Below are 19,250 nucleotides of genomic sequence, written 5' to 3'. Positions count from 1 at the left end.
CTCTGTAGGCAAGCTCTTAGTGAGCAAATCTGCAGGATTATCATCAGTATGCACTTTCACAAGCTCAAGTCGCTTGTCTTCCAGTACCTCCCTGATGAAATGATATTTCACTTCTATGTGCTTGGTCTTCTGATGAAAGACCGGATTCTTTGCCAACATGATAGCACTCTGACTATCACAATGCAAAACTGGCATATCTCCTGTAATGCCCAAATCTCCCACCAGCCGAGTAAGCCATATTGCTTCCTTGCAAGCCTCAGTGGCTGCAACATATTCAGCTTCTGTGGTTGACAGTGCAACGCATTTCTGCAACCGAGACACCCATGATATAGCACCTCCTGCAAATGTGAAAATATAACCGGTAGTAGACTTCCGGTTATCTGCATTCCCTGCATAGTCTGAATCTGTAAAACCATGCACCAATGCATCCTGCCTACCATAGCATATGCACAAGTCTTTGGTACCTTTGAGATACCTCAAGACACCTTTCACTGCTTCCCAATGCCGCTTGCCTAGATTTGCCATATACCTGCTGATGACTCCCACCGCAAAAGCAATATCCGGACGAGTGGCAACCATGGCATACATCAAAGATCCAACTGCAGATGCATACGGAACCTTGGCCATTTCAGCCTTATCATCATCTGATCTGGGGCTGTCCTTACTGCTGAGTTTTAAATGTGGAGGCAACGGGGTACTAATGGACTTCCCCCCCTCCATTTTAAACCTCTGCAGTACTTTGTCAATATACTCTTTCTGTGACAGAAACAAAAGTCCCTTGGACCTGTCACGAGTAATACGCATGCCAAGAATATGATTTGCATCACCCAAGTCTTTCATGTCAAAAGACTTATGCAGTTGTTTCTTCAAAGCACTAATCTCATGCTGAGATTTACTGGCAATAAGCATGTCATCCACATATAGAATGAGTAGCATCAAACTGCCATCCTTTGCCCGTTTGGTGTACAAGCAATGATCGGTCTCACACCGATGATACCCTTGGGACTGCATGAAGGCATCAAACTTCTTGTACCATTCCCTTGGCGCCTGCTTGAGTCCATACAAGCTCCTCTTGAGCTTACACACAAGCTGTTCTTTCCCTTTAACAGCATATCCCTCTGGCTGACTCATATAGATCTCATCATGAAGATCTCCGTGAAGAAAAGCTGTCTTCACATCCATCTGACATAAATCCATGTCATCATGAGCAACAAGAGCTAACACTGCTCTCAAAGTAGTCATCTTGACTATACCGAGGTAAAGCATTTGAATCCACTTTGACTTTGTAAACCCACTTGCATGGCAAAACCTTTCTGCCTGCAGGTAGCTGCACCAAGTCCCATGTATCATTCTGAAGTAGGGAGTCCATTTCTGACTGCATGGCTTTCTCCCACTTCTTTTTCTCTGTTCTTCCCATAGCTTCCTTGAAGCTGGAAGGCTCACCACAATCAGTCAGCATGATAAAATCAGCCACATTATTGGCTCCTGGAACAAACCTGGCAGGAGGCCGTTGTGCACGGGTGCTCCTCCTCACAAAATGTTCCGGATTAGGCTGCTGTTCAGCCTGTTCTTCATGCATGACGGGTGGCTGTACCACCATATCTGGCTGTTCTACAGCCCCATCTGTTGGCACATCCAGTGGTGCATCATTGGCAAAATTATCTGGCTGATTTTCAGCCTGTATACCCTCTTGAACAGGGTGATCTGCAGCAGGCTGCTGCTGCATATAAATAGGCATTCTTTGCTGTCCAACATCATCATAAATAACCCTCCTGTATTCCACAGGTTGCACGGGTTCCTTGTGTACACTATCTTCTTTAAAGATGACATCATTGCTGCGTATAATCTTCCGTTTAACGGGATCCCATAACCTACACCCCATTTCACCTTCGTCACCATAACCCATAAAGATGCATCTGATAGACTTTGGATCCAGTTTGGTGCGTAGATCTTTGCGTACATGAGCAAAGCACTCGCAGCCAAATACACGTAAGTGCTTATATGAGGGAGGCTTGCCAGACCACACCTCCTCTGGCACTTTCAACTCCAAAGCCTTATTTGGCGACCTGTTAATAATGTGAACTGCTGTTTGCACGGCTTCTGCCCAAAAGCCATGGGGTAATGCAGCATAAGACAACATACATCGAACCTTCTCCTGAATAGTTCGATTCATCCGCTCACTTGCACCATTTTGAGATGCATTATGAGGGGCTGTGAGTTCCTGTTTGATGCCCTTAGCTTGGCAAAACTGCACAAAAGCATGTGACACATACTCACCCCCATTATCGGATCTAAGGCATTTCAGCCTACGACCTGTCCGATTCTCAACCTGAGCGACAAACCTCTTGAAAGCATCTAAGGCATCTCCCTTATGCTTCAAGAAATAGACCCACACCTTACGTGTGGCATCATCAATGAAAGTAATAAAATATTTTGCACCCCCTAGTGATAACTGTGGCATCTCACACAAATCAGTGTGCACTAGATCAAGTGGTGCTCTATTCTGGGGAGATCTCCTCTTATGAGGAGTCACAGAATGCTTGCCAAAAATACAATGATCACAAGTAGGCAAATCTGAAAAAGAGAGAGGCGGCAGGTAACCCAAACGTGACAGTTCTTGCATTCCTTTAACAGACATGTGTCCCAGCCGGCTATGCCACAATGAAACCTTTGGCAGCTCGGTTATGGCAACAACATGATTACCAACACTGGAAACATAAAGAGGGTACAAGGTATCACTCTTAAAACCCTCAGCCACTACAGTCTGGCCATCAGTAATCACCCATTTGGAATCCCCAAATGTGGTGTGGTAACCACTGTCATCTAATAAGCCAGTGCTAATCAGATTTTTCTTGATTTGCGGCACATGGCGAACACCATCAAGCATAAATGACTGTCCATCAGGAAGTACTATCTGTATACTGCCAATCCCTGCAATCTGACATGCATAGTTGTTCCCAAGATGAACAACTCCATGAGTACCTGTGTAGGAAGTAAACCACTCCCTATGAGGACTAACATGAAAAGAGGCACCTGAAATGTATGTCACTGTCACTGTCCTCTGCTGCAACATTCACTGCATCCAAGTCATCTGCCTTGGCCTTGCCTTTGCCTTTGCTTGCATTTCCTGCATCCTTTGTTTCAGCCTTCTTGGCTTTCTGATCCCGTATGAACTTGAAGCACTTCGACTTCACATGTCCCTTCTTGCCACAATAAAAGCATTCAATGTCCTTTTTGCCACGGGACTGACTGCGGGATTTGGACTTACTAGCAGATCTCCCCTTCTGCTGAGTCCTACCTCTGTCCTGTACCTGCAAAGCATTTGAAGACTTGCTGCCCGCATTATTCTTCCTGCTCATCTCCTCCATAAGGAGAGAGCTCTCTACATCAGCATAAATAAGAGTGGCATTCGAGTTTGACAGGGTGGTCTTGAAAGTGTCCCAACTCTCGGGGAGGGTACACAGCAAGAAAGTAGCCTTGAACTCCTCATCAAGGTTCAACCCCTGTGCAATCAGCTGTGTAAAGATAGCATTGAACTCACTCAAGTGTGAGGTCATAGCTGTACCTTCCTTCATGCGAAGATCAACCAGCTTCTTCAGCCAATAAACCTTACTGGCTGAGCTCTTTTGGGCATATAATTCTTCTAGTCTTTGCCATAGACCATAAGAGGTCTTTTCAGCCTGTACATTGAACACAAGAGTGTCTGAAATAGTGAGCATGATTGCTGCCCTCGCGGACAAATCAAGCTCTTCCCAGTCATCAGCTGCCATATCAGATGGCTTGACACCCTTCACCCTTATGGGCTTAGCAATCTTCTTTAACAGAAGTACATTCAAGCACTGTTCTGCCCATAATGCATAGTTATGTGCTCCTTCCAGTTTCTTTATGTTCAGAATTGAAGAATCACCTCCTCCTGATGCCATATCAGATGAGGAAAGTACCTGACTCCCTGGAAGTAAAAGAGGCTGAATAAAGGTTCTGATTTCTCAGAAAAAGGCCTGCTCTATTCTAGAGCCAGAAGCACTCTCAATGGTGCTGTTTTTAACTGTCAGTAAAATCTGCAGCAAAACAGTAAATGTCCCTGCAACTACTGTACCTTCTGACAAACTGTTCTGAGCTCAGAGAGGCATAAAAAACAGTAATTTCAGACTGCTGCTGCTGCTCAACAAGTGCTTAACAGTGCACAATCATCTGACAAAACCACCAACACTGCTGTAAACACTGCTGTACTGACTGTACTGATCACTTCTCCCACCTCAGATGAGGTATGTCACTGAGTTAAATTGCAGAAACCACTTGACAAACACCCCAAAAACAGTAAATGACCCTTCAGCCTGTCACAAAACCTGCAACAGTAAATGGGATAAATCCCAAGCAATCACCCTTAGACCAAGGGGAGAAAATGCATCTGAAGATCTCTGTCGGTAACCCAAGTGCTATCAAACAAAGTCTGGGCAAAAGCCCCTTGATCTGACACCTGAATCAAGTGGAGAACACCTCAACACTGAGGTAGCATGCAATATGAAATCTCTCTGACACTTGTACCTGACAATGTGCAATGCATAGACTGCCCCTGTGTACTCAGTAACAACACAAATCACAACGTACAGACACCAAGAAGAAAATCTTTTGAGCACTGTCAACGATGGGCAGTTAGGGACCGAGTAAACTCGATGCGCCCTGACCAAGCGTGGCTCAACTGAGATTTTCAAAGTGCGTACAAAGAATGTGACCTGCAACAAATGGCACCAAATGCACTGCGGAAATAAAGCAAATGTGTGCTCCCTGGCTATACACTGCCTCAAGGCATATACTGCAAACACATCCAGGCAAAAGCCCTTTGATAAGGTCACCCAAAACTGAGAATTGCACTCAGTAAATGCATAGAAGCTCCTGCTGTACTTCTGTCCTCGCAGCAGCACGCTTCCCCCCCAAAAAAAAATTTGCTGTACTTTTGTCCCTGCAGATGAGGCGTCCGTACAGTTGTACGGCAGTCCGTACGACTGTACGGACAATCCGTACGACTGCCTCGAAGCAGCTGCTGTGCAGCTGCCTGCTGATGCAGCTCTGCTATGAAGCTGCAAAATGCGCCGCCTGTGCCGCCGCCCTGAAGATGACCACGAAATGCGCCGCCCTAGGCTGCGAAATGCGCCGTCCTACGCCCTCACAATGCCTCGAAAGGCTTAGCAGCTAGTAGCAGCTGCTATGCAGCTGCTGACTGCTAGCTGGATGCGGCGCCTCGAGCTGCAGCTAGCAGCTCCTGTGCACGGATACCCGCGACCAGTGACCACCGCCGTGACCACGCCCGTGACGTCGATCTGACCCGCGCCCGCGCTGTCGACCTGTTTGCCGCCGCCTGCGCACTGTACGTCGCAGTCCGTCCGTACAGTTGTACAGACGACGTACGGCCGTACGGATCTGGCCGTACGTCCGTACAGAAGAGAGGCTTGGGAGAGGAGGCTTGGGAGAGGAGGCTCTGATACCAGTTGAGAGGGGGAAGAGAAGTGGAAGGGAGCAGGAGAGTGAGAGAGTAAGAGAGTGACACTCTAGTGCGGGTGTGAAGTGATAGTGTGAGCCACACCACAAACTCACTTATGTTTTATTAGGATTAGGTTTACCCTATGACTGTCTTAAGACAGTCATAGGTGTCCTATCTTTGATTCTTTAATTAAGGGTTGGCAATGTGCCTTTACCCCCAACAGATCCTTTAGAATGTGTGCCAGATGTGGATGCCATGTTGTATAAAGAGTAGTGGGGCAACTCAGAGAAAAGTAGTAATCGTCGAAGGGGCTGTAAACTCTGGAATCCTTCAAGGTAATTCAAAAATTGTTCATTTGAGAAGCTTTTGGGATAGTGATGGGCAAGTGCAGCATCAGAGCCATGCTCATATGGAAGCATGTTCTTGGGATTTGTTTAATTAAAACTCTTAGAGACCACAGTAGGGCTCAGATGGCACTTTCAACCTCAGCCTTGGTTTATTTCTGGTTCGCTCTGAGGAGCTTTTTCTTGGCCCTTCTAGGGTGTTCTTTTCATGCTTGCATGATGTATTTCTGCCTTGAGCTTGCTCTTATGGGTTTTGCTCACCGCTATTTTTGAGGCAATTTCTGTTGTTTACCTTTGGGTCCTTCAGTTCCTCATTCTATGCTGTAGCAAGATTTACCCAAAGAAGTATGTCCTCAGAACCACAATTAAAGCATCATCATTCCTTCAAATAGAGCTGCCCGTGCTCTTGTGTAAGCTTCTTTCCAATCCTGTATTCTCCCATTTCTTCTTAAATAGAGCATCTTTGTTAAAACCAAGATTATTCTTTGCTGGTAACAATTCTCTTTTGCACAGAAAGTATCTCGTTGACCAATCATCAAGGCCATCAACAGTCCCCTCCAGCCCTTTGGGATCAAGAATACCTAGCTCATTCTATATTGAATACCTTAGATTTGAATAGAATGTCGCTCAATTTCCGTCTTCTTCTTGTATGCCTATAGTTTCGATACAGTATACATGCATCGCGTAATCACATAAGTTTTCATCTTGCTTATGCCGTATGCTCTCGGACACGTACTCTATATAATTTCACCTTCAAAATACAAATCAAATTTTTAAATCGAAGATGAGAACTTCGAGCTTGTCTTCTAGACATGTGTCCAATCAGCACTTGTCCGGGGGACTTATTCAGACCCGCCCCACATGCCCCGAGAAGTTTTAGCGGTAGCCGCTCATCAGGGATCCGGAGGTTCGCAATCAGGGTCTCATGCTGGGGCAACGGACACACATCAGCTGGGCACAGTGGGAGAGTGGCCAAACCAAGTCATTTGGGACTTGGAGACGGCTTGCCTTGGAGGAAGCGGCACGCGTACACGCACTCTTGCATTTGAGAGGGGCAAATATACGGGTGACAGAGATAGGACTGGCGATCCCTAATCCATGGTGGGAGGGGTTTCATAACTCCTCGACTTCTCATAGTGGGGCCTAGGGGCTTCCTCAGCCCAAGACGGTGGGAGACCTCCAATATGACAAGGTTTTGGGCTTGCTAGAGGGATAGAGGGTCAAGGTTGTGGCCATTTGGGAAAGGAGTGGACTATTGATCCTGTTCCGGTCTCAGCATGACAAGAGGGTGCACGGTGGCAACTTTGGTTATGGGAGGACCGGCATCTTTGAAAGATTTGGCGGGACCTAGATGTGTGGTTTTGGCCCGCTCAAGTAGGGCACTCAAATAGGGTTGAAGAGGTGCCCTTCTTCTCATACATGACCCACATTGGCCAACATCTTCAATTAGAGGCAACAGCATGGACCTCCTTGAGGAAGCACCATTTGGTAGTAGCTCATCTCTCGCTTGTGGTCACGTCTCTGGACTGGTCTTAGACCACGAAAGATTTCATATTTCTTCTGGATGGTTGGCAGATGGTAGCTGCCACTACTATGCAAACAGGTGTTTGAGACAACCCTCATTGTCCATAAGGATGCCCAGCAACACAGAGGATCTAATTAAGAGCTCTCAAGCTTGTGGTCAGTACGCAGCAGATGCAACGGGACTTTACATGGGGGATGGTTGCGTGGCTTATATAGGGATCGAGGCAGGATTGAGGCATATGATGCAACGCCTCCTTCCCGCGTGCGCTCTACACCTTCACCAAAGGATAGTATATGAAAGACAATGTCCAACTGCTTAGAACATCAAGATTGCCCACTGCAGTCTCGTTATGGGAAGCCATCAGGTTTCCCCGGCAACCACTCTTGTTGCCATCTGGCCGGTTATTATTTTCATCCTACGCACCATCTAGGAGCTCAATTGAGACTACAAGAGCTAGAGCCACCACGGCAGCGTTTCTGTAGGATTTGGCTTGCTTGCATTTTTAATGTCCTCGTAGTGAGATAGATTCGTTGGATGTATAGTCTGTGACCTCGTTTGTTAGCCCCTATTCCAAAGATGCCCTAGGGAGTGAAGTCAGGTTCTCCGAAAACAAGCTAGTTTATTTCTAACAATTGAGTTTGTTTTGTTTTAATTTCCCATAATCACCATCTTTAGCATTGCTTGTAACTACCATATTTTTTGGAACATTATTACTATTCCCTTTTTATTTTATTGGAATCTCATACTTACTAATCACACATGTGTATTACTATTGTATGCAGGTTCTGGCTGCAAGATCCACATCCCGGCCGGGCATTTTTTGCTACCATGTGCACATGCTTCAAAGTACTCTTTCATGGCTGATCACCATTCATGCTATCTTCAGTGTAGCTCAGGTCACTTTCAGTGTCGCTAGTCAACTTCAGAGTGCCCATTCACCTTTAGCATGACTTTGTCTTCAACATGGCCTACTATTATCACCTTCAGTGTGACCATTCATCTTCAGAGTGACTTTCTACCATCTTCAGCATGGTTTATTGTTGGTGTCTTCAATACGGTACTATGCACCAGCTTCGATATGGCAATGGATCTCCAGTATCCATGATAGTCACATCCAGGATGTCAGAAGTTAGTGCACGGGATGGACTTCACGTACATGAAGTTGCGAGTTGAATGACTCTCCTACCGGATCACCCTCCATCTGATATTAATTTATCAACATGCCATACGCACCTGATATTAATTTATCAACATGCCATACGAGACTAATGACGCTTCGCACATCCACAAGGGCTTTCCATACCCATAGTTCTTTTCCTAACACCCTCAATGGGCTTAGGGGTAAGTCTTGGTGTGTTAAGTTATGATGCTTGGATAGATCAAGATCACATAGCTTTTGTGAGGTCGAAGTGATCTTCAAAACCAAAGTCTTGAGTGCTAGATCGTAGAGCTCTGCAAGATCTAAAGAATGGTTTCTATTTGAGGGAAGTCGGAGTTGTCTATGACTAGTTATGAGTTTGGCATTAGTTAGGGTCCTAGGCCATAGATAAATTAATGTTGTGTATGGATAGAGTGGTTTAGAATAAAGTTAAATTATTAAGTTATTAAAAGCTGCATTTTTATGCTTTTCCCAAAAAAGATGCCTAGCTTTTTTGCTTTTAGCTTCTCCCTGAAGCTTTCTTATTTTTAGAAAATCCATTCTACCTCTAGCCCTAGCCTTTCCCCTAGCTCTCAGATAAATTAAGGGCCAGCCTTCTTCTGGAATTCATTCCTAGCTTGAGCTGCTGAGGCCCCCTAACCTAGCTCTCGGCTCTCTACCAACCAGCCCCTATACTTTCTGCCCAGCGAATCAGCCTCTGCTAGCAAATCATCCTGCTGCCCAATGAATCAGCCTCTGCCAGTGAATCAGCCTCTGCCAGTGAATGAGCCTTCCTATGGCCTATCCTGCTCCATCTTGTAATCTGCCCTTAGAAGGTCACCTACCTGTTGCGCTTCTGTTCCAGCTCTGTCATTCAGCCAATCAGTCTCTAAACCAGTCCATAACAGCCGCCTATTGGTCGCCATGCTGCTGCAAATCTAATTGCCACTAATTGACCACTTTCTTGGCCTTCTCGGCTGCCTTCTTTGCTGCACCGAATCTCAACGATGGAGGGTAAGCTTGTCACGCAAAATTACGTCTCTTTTTTTTCCTGATTGCATTTTGTTTTTTTAGTACCTTAGACAGCTTTCAAATTTCAATCCTAAGTTCTCTCCTCTGATCTACAAATAGCTAGGGTATAATTTATAAATGATTGAAGAATATCTTTAGGGTCTTCGTCTATGTACTAATCCTAACAGGTGAAAACTTTGTTGTGGCTCTGTCTCAGATCGCCATATAGGGTGAGTAAGACCCAACAAAAAGAAATTCAGAGATAGGTTTAGGAATTACAGACAATCGTCTGATTTGGGAATTACAGACCATGGTTTGATCAGGCCTAGCAATTCACCTTTCTATTCTCCAATGCTTTTGTCTCTTTAGGTAGAAGGTTCTTTCAATCGTGAATCTGCCCTGAGAAGGTCGCCTACCTGCTGCGCTGTTGTTCCTGCTCCGTCATCCAGCAAATCAGTCTCTAAACCATCCCTAACAAATTAGAAGTGCAAATACAATTTTTAGATGCTCCCTATGCTCCTTCTCATCTTTATTGAATACGAGAATATCATCAAGAATATTCCAACAAATGCTTTATATCTTTGCCCGATTCATCGTACGATTCAATATACGTGGAGCATTACTTAATCCAAAAGGAACTACCAGGTATTTATAAAGCCTTTGAGCTGTTTTGAATGCTATCTTATGAACAACCTGTGGAGCAATGCGTACCTGATGGTATCCACTCTTACAAAAGATCCTGCTAAATATCTTTGCTCCTTTTAAGCTATTCAAGATCTCATCTATCCTTGGAATTGGAAAACGATTTTTTATCGTTATTTTATTTAAGGCCCTATAATACCACACATTCTCCAGAGGGCGACAAGAGAAAGCAGGATAGGCGATAAGAAGGCTGCATTCGCTGGGCAGCAAGCTGATTCGCTAGTAGAGGCTGATTCTCTGGGCAGCAAAGATACATGCTGGTTGGAAGATAGGCGAGAGCTAGGTTAGGGGCCTCAAGAGCTAGGAATGAATACCAAAAGAAGGCTGGCCCTTAATTTATAGGAGAAATAGGGCTTTTCTTAAAATAAGAAAGCTTGAGGGAGAAGCTAAAAGCAGAAAAGCCAGGCACCCTTTTCAGGAAAAACAGATAAAAGCAAGTTTTAATAATTTAATAATTTAACTTTATTTTAAACCACTTTACCCATACACAACATTCATTTATCTAAGACCTAGAACCCTAACTAATCCCAAAACTTAATTGACTCATACCAGTTTATAACCTCACTTTGTCCATCTGTTTTTTTTTTTTCAAGAAAATTACTTCATTAAGTATGAATGAAAACCGCGAGAGCAAGCTCAAATGCGGGAGTACATCATGCAATGCATGAGATAAAAACAGCTCAAAGTGAGCTAATAAAGAACCAAGGCGGAGGCTGAAAATGCCATCTCAACCTTTAAGGAAACTCAGAGAAGAAAGGAGATCCCCTCCAAACTCTGAAAAAAGTAACTCTCCTGGCAGTGGCTGCTCTAGAGGATCCCTGCATGCTCGCCCAAATGGCCATCAGAGTGTGTACTATGTCAGTCCAAATACTGGCCATAGTCTGGGAAGGGTTAACCTAGATACCCTTCATCGCCTTTGTACACCTAGCTCTCCAAATATGCCATGCTGAATGCTAGCCAAAATCTCCCAAGACGTGTCTACTGAGGAATGAGCAGCTCTGAAAGGAGTGAGGGGAACATCCTGGAGGGAACAAGACTCTACTGAATGTTGTCGTACAATGAAAGCTGGATCTGGATCATGTCCCTCGAAAAACACATGTGGGCCAGTAAGAGATAACCAAGCCACTGAACCCCACGTCATATAGAAAGATGTTGTATGAAAGATGCTGAAAATCCTAGCAACACCTTTCCAAATCGTCCTCGCCAATCTGCACTCCCAAAGGCAATGTTGTACTGACTCAACTGTCATGTGACAACGAGGACAAGTAGGGTCAGCCCGAACCTGGATCTCCATAGGTTCACTGCAATCCCTCCATGAATAGAAAGCCAAATCAAAAGAGTGATCTTTCTATTCCTGAGGAATTTCCAGAGCCTACGCCAAAAGTTCTTCCGCACAGCTGCGAAAATCTGAAAACTATCCCAATGTGGCGCTCTGGAGGGCCTCCAACCTCTACTGCTGAGCTGAAATCTTCGGGCATTTCTAACTATATAGCGAAAGAAGGGAAAGCTCTTCTCTCGGTGCCCCTCATCAATCCATTCCTAGTCCCCTAGGTCCCATTGCAAGAACCTAATAGGGGAACCACCATACAGCCAAAGTCTCCAAGACCCCAGCGCAAGGAAATAGGATCAGGGTCAAGATACCACTGTGAATCCCTGCCCCACTCCATGAATCCTGCAATCCTGACAGGCTGAAATGCAACTTCCAACAGAATATCATCAGAAGATCTCATAAGTCTGCCTCCCGATTGAACATCAAAGACAAGGGTATCCTCATGTGCATCTTGCGATGCAATGACCTGTAACAGAATGCCCGTCCCTGAGAACACTCCCCACCAAGTGGACTCTGTAAGCGGCATGTCATCAACTGCTAAAAGTCTTTGATCCTCTGGAAGTCTCATAAAGGCCTGTCAAGCGCCTACAGTAGAGGCAGGTCCCCTCTCCCATCTAGACCACTGCATATAATGTGACACTCCGAGTGGCCTGCCATGATGATCCAAAATCGAGGCATTCCACATGATTGGCTGCCTTTGAATCTCTTCACGAGAAGTGGGTGGAACTCTGCGAAGTGTGTTCCTGAAGCAACCCCAAGCTTTCAAAATAGCAGCCATGAGAGGGGAATTAGGGGATTGAGATGGGCTGAAGTAAAGATCCATCTGCTGCTATCCAACCAATCTCCCCCATGAGAAGGGGTGCAAGACTCAATGCTGCGTGAGAAAAAAATCCTTCTAGGACTCCTGTCTAGGCATCAATCCACGTAGTACAAACTTGCAGAGCAAGGCCATACACTGCAAGCTCGGGTCAATAATAGAGACCCCCTTCTTCTGTGGGAAGAATGAGGATCTCCCAAGCTACCCTGACTACAACATCTGAGGTGCCATCTAAACCGCTCCATAGGAAGTTCTTGATAGGTCTCATGAGCTGAGCCATACAGTCTCTAGATCTGCACCAACATGAGCAAACAAACCAAGCAGTGGGGCCAACAATACCTGGTTCACAACCACAACTCTGGATGCAAGGTCAAGTCTAGCTGAACTCCAAAAGATGAGTTTCCTCCTGATATTCTCCAACACGAGAGCGAACTACTGTGCCAGAGAGATGCCCAACTCAACCTGGCATCCCAAATATCTGACGGAGACTCCCCTCTGAATCCAAGTGAACCCTATGTCAATCCCCCAGACTGGAGTGTCCTCATCACTGATCCAAAAGCCATTGGATTTGTCCCAATTAATGTGTGCACCTGCCGCAATGCAAAACAAATCCAATGCTGTCCTAAATGAGTTCAGTGTCTATGGATTGGCATCCAAAAATACTACCATGTCATCCGTCAACTCACTGTCTAAGAGCTCATCCTCCTGCCTCAAAGGAAGCATGAGCCCTACGATTCCAACTTGAGCTCATAGCCTCAACCACAAAAAGGAATAAAAAGGAGACTAGGGGGGCAACCCTGACGGACTGATCTGGTAATCTCAAACCTGTCTCCCCTGACTCCACCAATAAGAACCTGGCTATGGACTGATCTGTAGATCCAGAAAGCCCTAGTCTACCCTGTCATAAGCTTTCTTAAAGTCCAAGAGTGGAACGGCCATCCTGTGGCCATTATGCATGGCCCACTTTGAAGCCTCCCAAAATGAGAAGATGTTATCAAAGATGCTCCTGCCATGCACAAAACCCCTCTGTGTATCATGAATAAGATCTGGTAGAAAGGGCTGCAGACGATGGCTGATAACTTTAGCTAGGAATTTGTACAAGGTACCCAACAAGGTAATCGGTCTCCACTGAGACACTAAATTCATGCAACCCCCTTTCGAAATCAAATAAATGAGGCCCTCCGTAAGTGAGTCTGGCATCTCACCTGAGTCCCATACACCCTGCAGGACTGAGGTAATATGATCCCCAATCTAATCCCAAAAAGCAATAAAAAATAAGGGGGTAAGTCCATCTGAACCAGGACACTTGCCCTTGTGAAGGGCAGAGAGAGCAGTCCTGAACTCTACATTGGTGAAGCGTGCATCAAGTGAAACAGTCATATCCCCTGTCACCAACCCAGGTAAGTGTTGCCAAATAACCACTCTAGCATCATCTGTGGCCTAAGTGTCTGGATTTGTTGTAAGAAGGGAGCCAGATGGCCTCTGGATGTATCTGAAGAACTCCGCCCGAGTCAACAAGCTGTGAGGCGCTCTCCCTACTATGTCTGGGGCCAAGAGTAGAGAAGAACTACTTGTTGGCCCTACCTCCCTTCTGTGTATTGTCCATCTGTTTTTTGATGATAAGATTATCAAAATTCCAACTTAGTACCCAAATTATCAAATAAAGCTATCCAAAAATTGCTTGTGAATTTACTGTCTCAGTCTGAGACAATAGATTGAGGTATGCCATTATGGACAAAAATAAATTTGATGACAAGTGTTGCTATCTCAGTTGCCTTAAGAGTCTTCTTACAAGGAACGAAGAATGAAGTAGCTTGCTTGCTGAATCTATCAACCATAGTCCAGGTCATATCATGTCCTTGAGAAGATTTGGGAAAACCTGTAATGAAATCCATGGCAATATGCTCCCATGGTGCTTCGGGTACAGATTTGGCTGTAGTCCTTGAGGCTTTTGTCTATCGTATTTACCCTTTTGATAAGTTAAACATGAAGTAACATACTGAAAAACATCTTTTCTCATTTGCAGCCAGTAAAAATACCTCTCAAGCTGTCCAAGAGTTGGAGATAATACTTGTTGACCAGCAAAAGTAGGACTGTAGCAGCAATTACTTTTGGCCTTAAACCTCTTGTTACACAGATCTTGTTATGACTCCATGAAGATAATAGTCTTTATGGCCTCCCCCTTGATTTAATTTGGTCCATATAGTAGAAAAGTCGGGATCATCTTTGTATTGTTCCTTCATCATTGTAAGCTCGTTGTGATGGGCTGTTCAGATTGCATTAAATTTGAAGCCTTCGAGATAATGCATCGGCAACCACATTTTCTTTAGGTTACCTAGAGTATGTTAAATTTGAAAAGTTAGGCCACCGCATATGTTTCTCCTTTTAGGTTTTAAGAATTTTAACCACACCTCAATAGAGAAGTGCCCATTAAAGTCCTTTAAGTGGCTAAGCACTGTTCTTTGAGTGCAGGAAAACAAGATGGCTCTACTGCATTCCACTATTAAGCTAGTTTTGTCTGAATTTGTTTAGCACTAGATTAAACCAGTTCTGCTTTAAAGAAGAACAGAAGTTATTATCAAGTGCTTCCTTGTCACCAGGTGTGCAAAGGTTGTTCCTCAAGCTAGAGAAATTTAACATTTCTTGAGAGAAATATGGGACAGATACTTTCCAAAAGGAGGAGATAGGAATTAAAACACTGCTAACTTCACAACAGACATAAAGCATGTTGCTTTGAAAACTTCAATCAGTAATCAACTCTTCAAACTGAGAAGAGGTCTCCTTATTCAAGAAGACATGTACAGTAATTCTTTGGTTCTTTGGTCAACAAGAAAGTAAGAAAATCTAAATCCGGGGGGAAAATCTAAATGTCTCTTTGAAGTCAATTTGATTCAACCATAAGACTATCTGCCCCATTTTATTAGTTGTGGAACGCTGTAAGACACAGTTGACATAGAGCAGAAAATTTGACTCTCAATGGTTTGACAGTCTTGATAAGCTAATAAAACCACATTGTGGTATCCCCTTGGAGATATGGTCTCAAGCAAAAATCAGTCTCTCCAAGAAATAACAAACCAGCTAATAAAATACCCTGAACATTGAAAGCAGAAGGTTTCTTATCAAGCCATCAATGAGAAATTGGACCTGAGTATTATCATCATTCATAACCTGGAACATGGACATAGCATCAATCTACTGATGACAATGAAAACACTTCTTCCTTCTCCAAGTTAGCTACAGGACTACAGATTTAGAAAGTGCATAAGAGGAGCCACACTTAAGAGAAAGCTTATGTTAAAAGAAAATTAAAAGACAGACTCTTTCATGGAAATTAGTTCCCAACTGATGGAAAGGTGCATTCTTTTCCTTCAAATGAAATCACGTAATTTGACATTTAGTTCTTAGCATTAGAAACGTCGAAGATTCTTTTCCTGCAAATGAAATTTGTAATTCATACTTTATTCTTAGAGTTAGGAAGAGTAGAAGCAAATGTATCGGTATGCACACCTTGAACTGATGGACACACGATGTTCAAATCTCATAACAGATAAAAAGGGCATGCAAATGCAAAACTTCCAATTTATCAAAAAGATGCACACTTGCAAAGTCAGGAAAATTTTAGATTTACCTGAAATGCCTGTGTTGAAGCTGGCTGCAGCTTCTGCACATCCTTCCAGTAGTAGTTCGCTGATAGACTTCTCACAGTCCCAGCAAATCCCTGGCTTATTCCATATACTATTATGACCACTACCATAAAAGGGGCTCCAAAAGCCTCTTTCAATGTCCTAAGCCACTGATAGAATTTCCTTGCAATATTCCAGGTCTTCAAATTCACAATGCCTTGGCTAAACCCTAAACTTTCCCGGTTTTTGCTCACTATAGAACCAAGAGGCCGATCATCCTCTTGGATACTGTTAACATTAGAAAGCTCTGCACTATAATCAGAGTCCACAGTACGTAACTGGATCTCTTTCTCAAGGTGCACTGAAATATTCTTGCATAAAGGATCATTCTCGCCTTCTGAAATCCTGTAAAGTTTCCATAACTCAACATTAATAACAAAGCATATTCAGGAAAGAATTTGAGCCCTGGTGATCATGCAAATCTTTTTATGTCAAAAAATGAGTACTACACTCAGTAATAATCACTAAGAAAATGACATGATACACGTACATAATCTTACTGGCCTATAAATACTTTGCTACAAAAACAGCATGATTTTATATTGTGATGACAGAGGCTCACAGTTACGATGCTCATATACCCTTGGGATCTTATGAATGATGACTCCCAACTCCTAGTTCCCATACTAGGCATTCTCTCGCCTGCACCATTTGGAACTGTAATGTAACCCTATGATCACAGCCGGGGAATTTCTCGGAGTCCTACACAAGACGGGACATAGTCTTTTACACAAACACATATCAGAGCCCAGAGTGCCCCTTACCGATGGTCATCGGATACACTTGGGAGTCAGCCTACAGGGAGGAGACGAGGGAGACAAGTAGAGTGCGTGGTTCATGAGTGACAGTTCTATATAGATCATCTCTCATTGGGGCGATCTCAGTTGAGAGGAGGAACCTGCACTCTAGGTTCCTTTGGATCCGCTTACGATGCACGACTAGTCGAGATCTCTTCATAGCAGTCTCCTATTTCCTACCAAAGACATCACACTTCGCCAAGGCAGTATGGGAGGAGGCTGAGACGTCACCGTACACACCTCTCCACCAGGATATCATGGATTTTTCGAGCTGCGGAGATGTTCTTCTAGTTGGGGACTTCAACGCAAGGATAGGAGCACGTCAGGTGCCACTACTAGATTTCCAAGAGGACGCAGTTCTACTTCCCGACATAGATCTCACTGATGTTGGCATATCACGAGTGTCCGCTGATAGGCATGCCCCTATTACCTCCTATGGACATGCATTTCTTGATCTAGGTGCAGCGCATGATCTCATTCTCTATAATGGTCTTGAGCGATGGCCCTCCTTTGGTGGCTTCACGTGCTTTCCACACGGTTGGAGGGTCTAGCGTGGTTGACTACATCTTGGGATCCCCTGCCTTCACATCACACATCACTGACTTATCTATTTCACCACCTCCACCTAGGGCTGATCATACATATCTTTTTTTTAGTATCACCACTCCTCGCCTTGTCGCACAACCCACCACACCACCCACTTAAACTACTTATCACGACATCCATTTTGATCACAACCTCTCACCAAGATACTCTGCACAACTCTACACGGTACTCACCTACATTGAACCACATACCTCTTCTAGAGGATCGTACCGCTTTGATTAGTCAATCACTGCACAAGGCTGCCCTTCACGCCTTCCCATACACCACATGCTTCAATTATCCACCACCTCTAGGGTCCGTGCCATGCAATAGCTGGTGTGATGACGAGTGTAAGGCTCTTCGCCGACAACTCCGATTCGAATCCAAACATGGTCTATAGAGCGAACCAAACACATTACGTGAGTATCGCCGTCTAGTTTGCCGAAAGAAACAAAACTTTGTTCGCCGAAACGAGGAGGAACTAGTGAGCATTCTGTTTAGTAATAACTCCAAAGGCTTTTGGCGGTGGTTCCTTGAACGGCAGTCCCCCTCACCACTCACAGATACTCAGGTTTGGCACAACTACGCCCGCACATTATATGACATCCCCGATCAGCCCACTCCTGATCTCTCACACACACCATGATAGACCTCTTGCACTCTATTCACTAAGGGGGGCGTCAAAGACGCGGTTATGAAGCTTCACAATGGCCGAGCGAAAGATCATGAGGGTTTATGCACCAAGTTTGTTGCATATGGGATTGATATCCTAGCCCCTATCCTAGCAAAGCTATTTAATGAAGCAGTTTGCCTCGGTTTCCCACACACATGGACCCTTAACACTATCACACCTATTCACAAGACAGGGGATCCCATGAGTCCAGGTAACTACAGAACCATTATGATTGGACATGTCATGTCCAAGATATATGCCTCAGCACTTGACATGGAGGTCAGCCGATATGCAAAGATGCAAGGACTCAGAGCAAAGGGGCAGGCAGGATTTCGACATGATCATGGGACCATGGACCACATACTTACACTCAGGAGTGTCATAGAGGAGGCCAGGGCATGGAGGCAAAGAATTTATTGCTGCTTTGTGGAGTTTCGCAAAGCCTTTGATACAATACCACGAGCACGTCTCATCAGGCGGTTGCAGGAGCTGGACTATGGCCAAGAGATAGTTTGGGCTGTTATGGCACTATACGAGAGAGTCTCCGGCAAAGTGCGGACGGGGGTGGATGGGTAGATGAGATTATGAGCACCATTGGGGTCAAACAAGCCTGCCTACTTTCGTTGACCTTGTTTGGCCTTTATATAGACGAGCTTGAGTCTTTTATGAGGACCCTAGGAGGGGCTGGTTGCTCTCTTGCCAGTTACTTGCTCCAGATTTTATTGTACACTGATGATGTGGTACTCTTATCTTCGTCCGTTGAGGGGCTCCGACACCTAGATGCACTACTGGCTTTCTATGAGTCCCATGACTTGAAGGTCAACCTCGGTAAGACCAAGGTTGTGATCTTCAACACCTCCAGAGCAGCTGCACACACGGAGCAATTTACTCTTGACGGGTCACCAGTTGAGATTGTCTCGTTATACACATACCTGGGGGTCCTATTCTCTGGACCTATCTTCACGATGAGACCGGCTATGCATGCCCGCCTGAGTAGAGGATACGCCTCCCTTGCCCAATTAGAGAGACTGCTGTCACTCACATTTTCAGGATCCACGAACCAAGGTTCTCCTTGTCCGACCTACGAGCATGTATGGCAACACTTGCTAAGGGCAAGACCTGTCCGATACAGAGTGGACTCGAGTGGAGAGATTATAGGTCCTCTT

At 44.8% G+C, this 19,250-nt stretch overlaps 1 protein-coding gene across 3 annotated transcripts in view; it reads right to left on the bottom strand.

The window, feature by feature from the left end:
• Positions 1–19,250, bottom strand: part of LOC147885224 (putative folate-biopterin transporter 6) — a 59,114-nt gene that overhangs the window by 23,276 nt on the left and 16,588 nt on the right. For all 3 annotated transcript variants that reach the window (XR_015543593.1, XM_087398039.1, XM_087398040.1), the window contains exon 2: positions 15,975–16,374. Coding sequence is in view for 2 of the 3 variants with exons in the window: in XM_087398039.1 (XP_087254165.1) it covers positions 15,975–16,374 (400 nt within the window). In the remaining variant the exon portion in view is untranslated. The remainder of the gene's footprint in view (positions 1–15,974; positions 16,375–19,250) is intronic.

The sequence above is a fragment of the Dipteris shenzhenensis genome, chromosome 26 (genome assembly GCF_047967505.1).
Source record: "Dipteris shenzhenensis isolate YYH24624 ecotype China chromosome 26, Dip_SZ_1.0, whole genome shotgun sequence".
Taxonomy (NCBI): Eukaryota; Viridiplantae; Streptophyta; class Polypodiopsida; order Gleicheniales; family Dipteridaceae; genus Dipteris; species Dipteris shenzhenensis.
The sequence above is the reverse complement of the archived record's forward strand: the minus strand, read 5'-3'. Positions and strand labels throughout refer to the sequence as shown.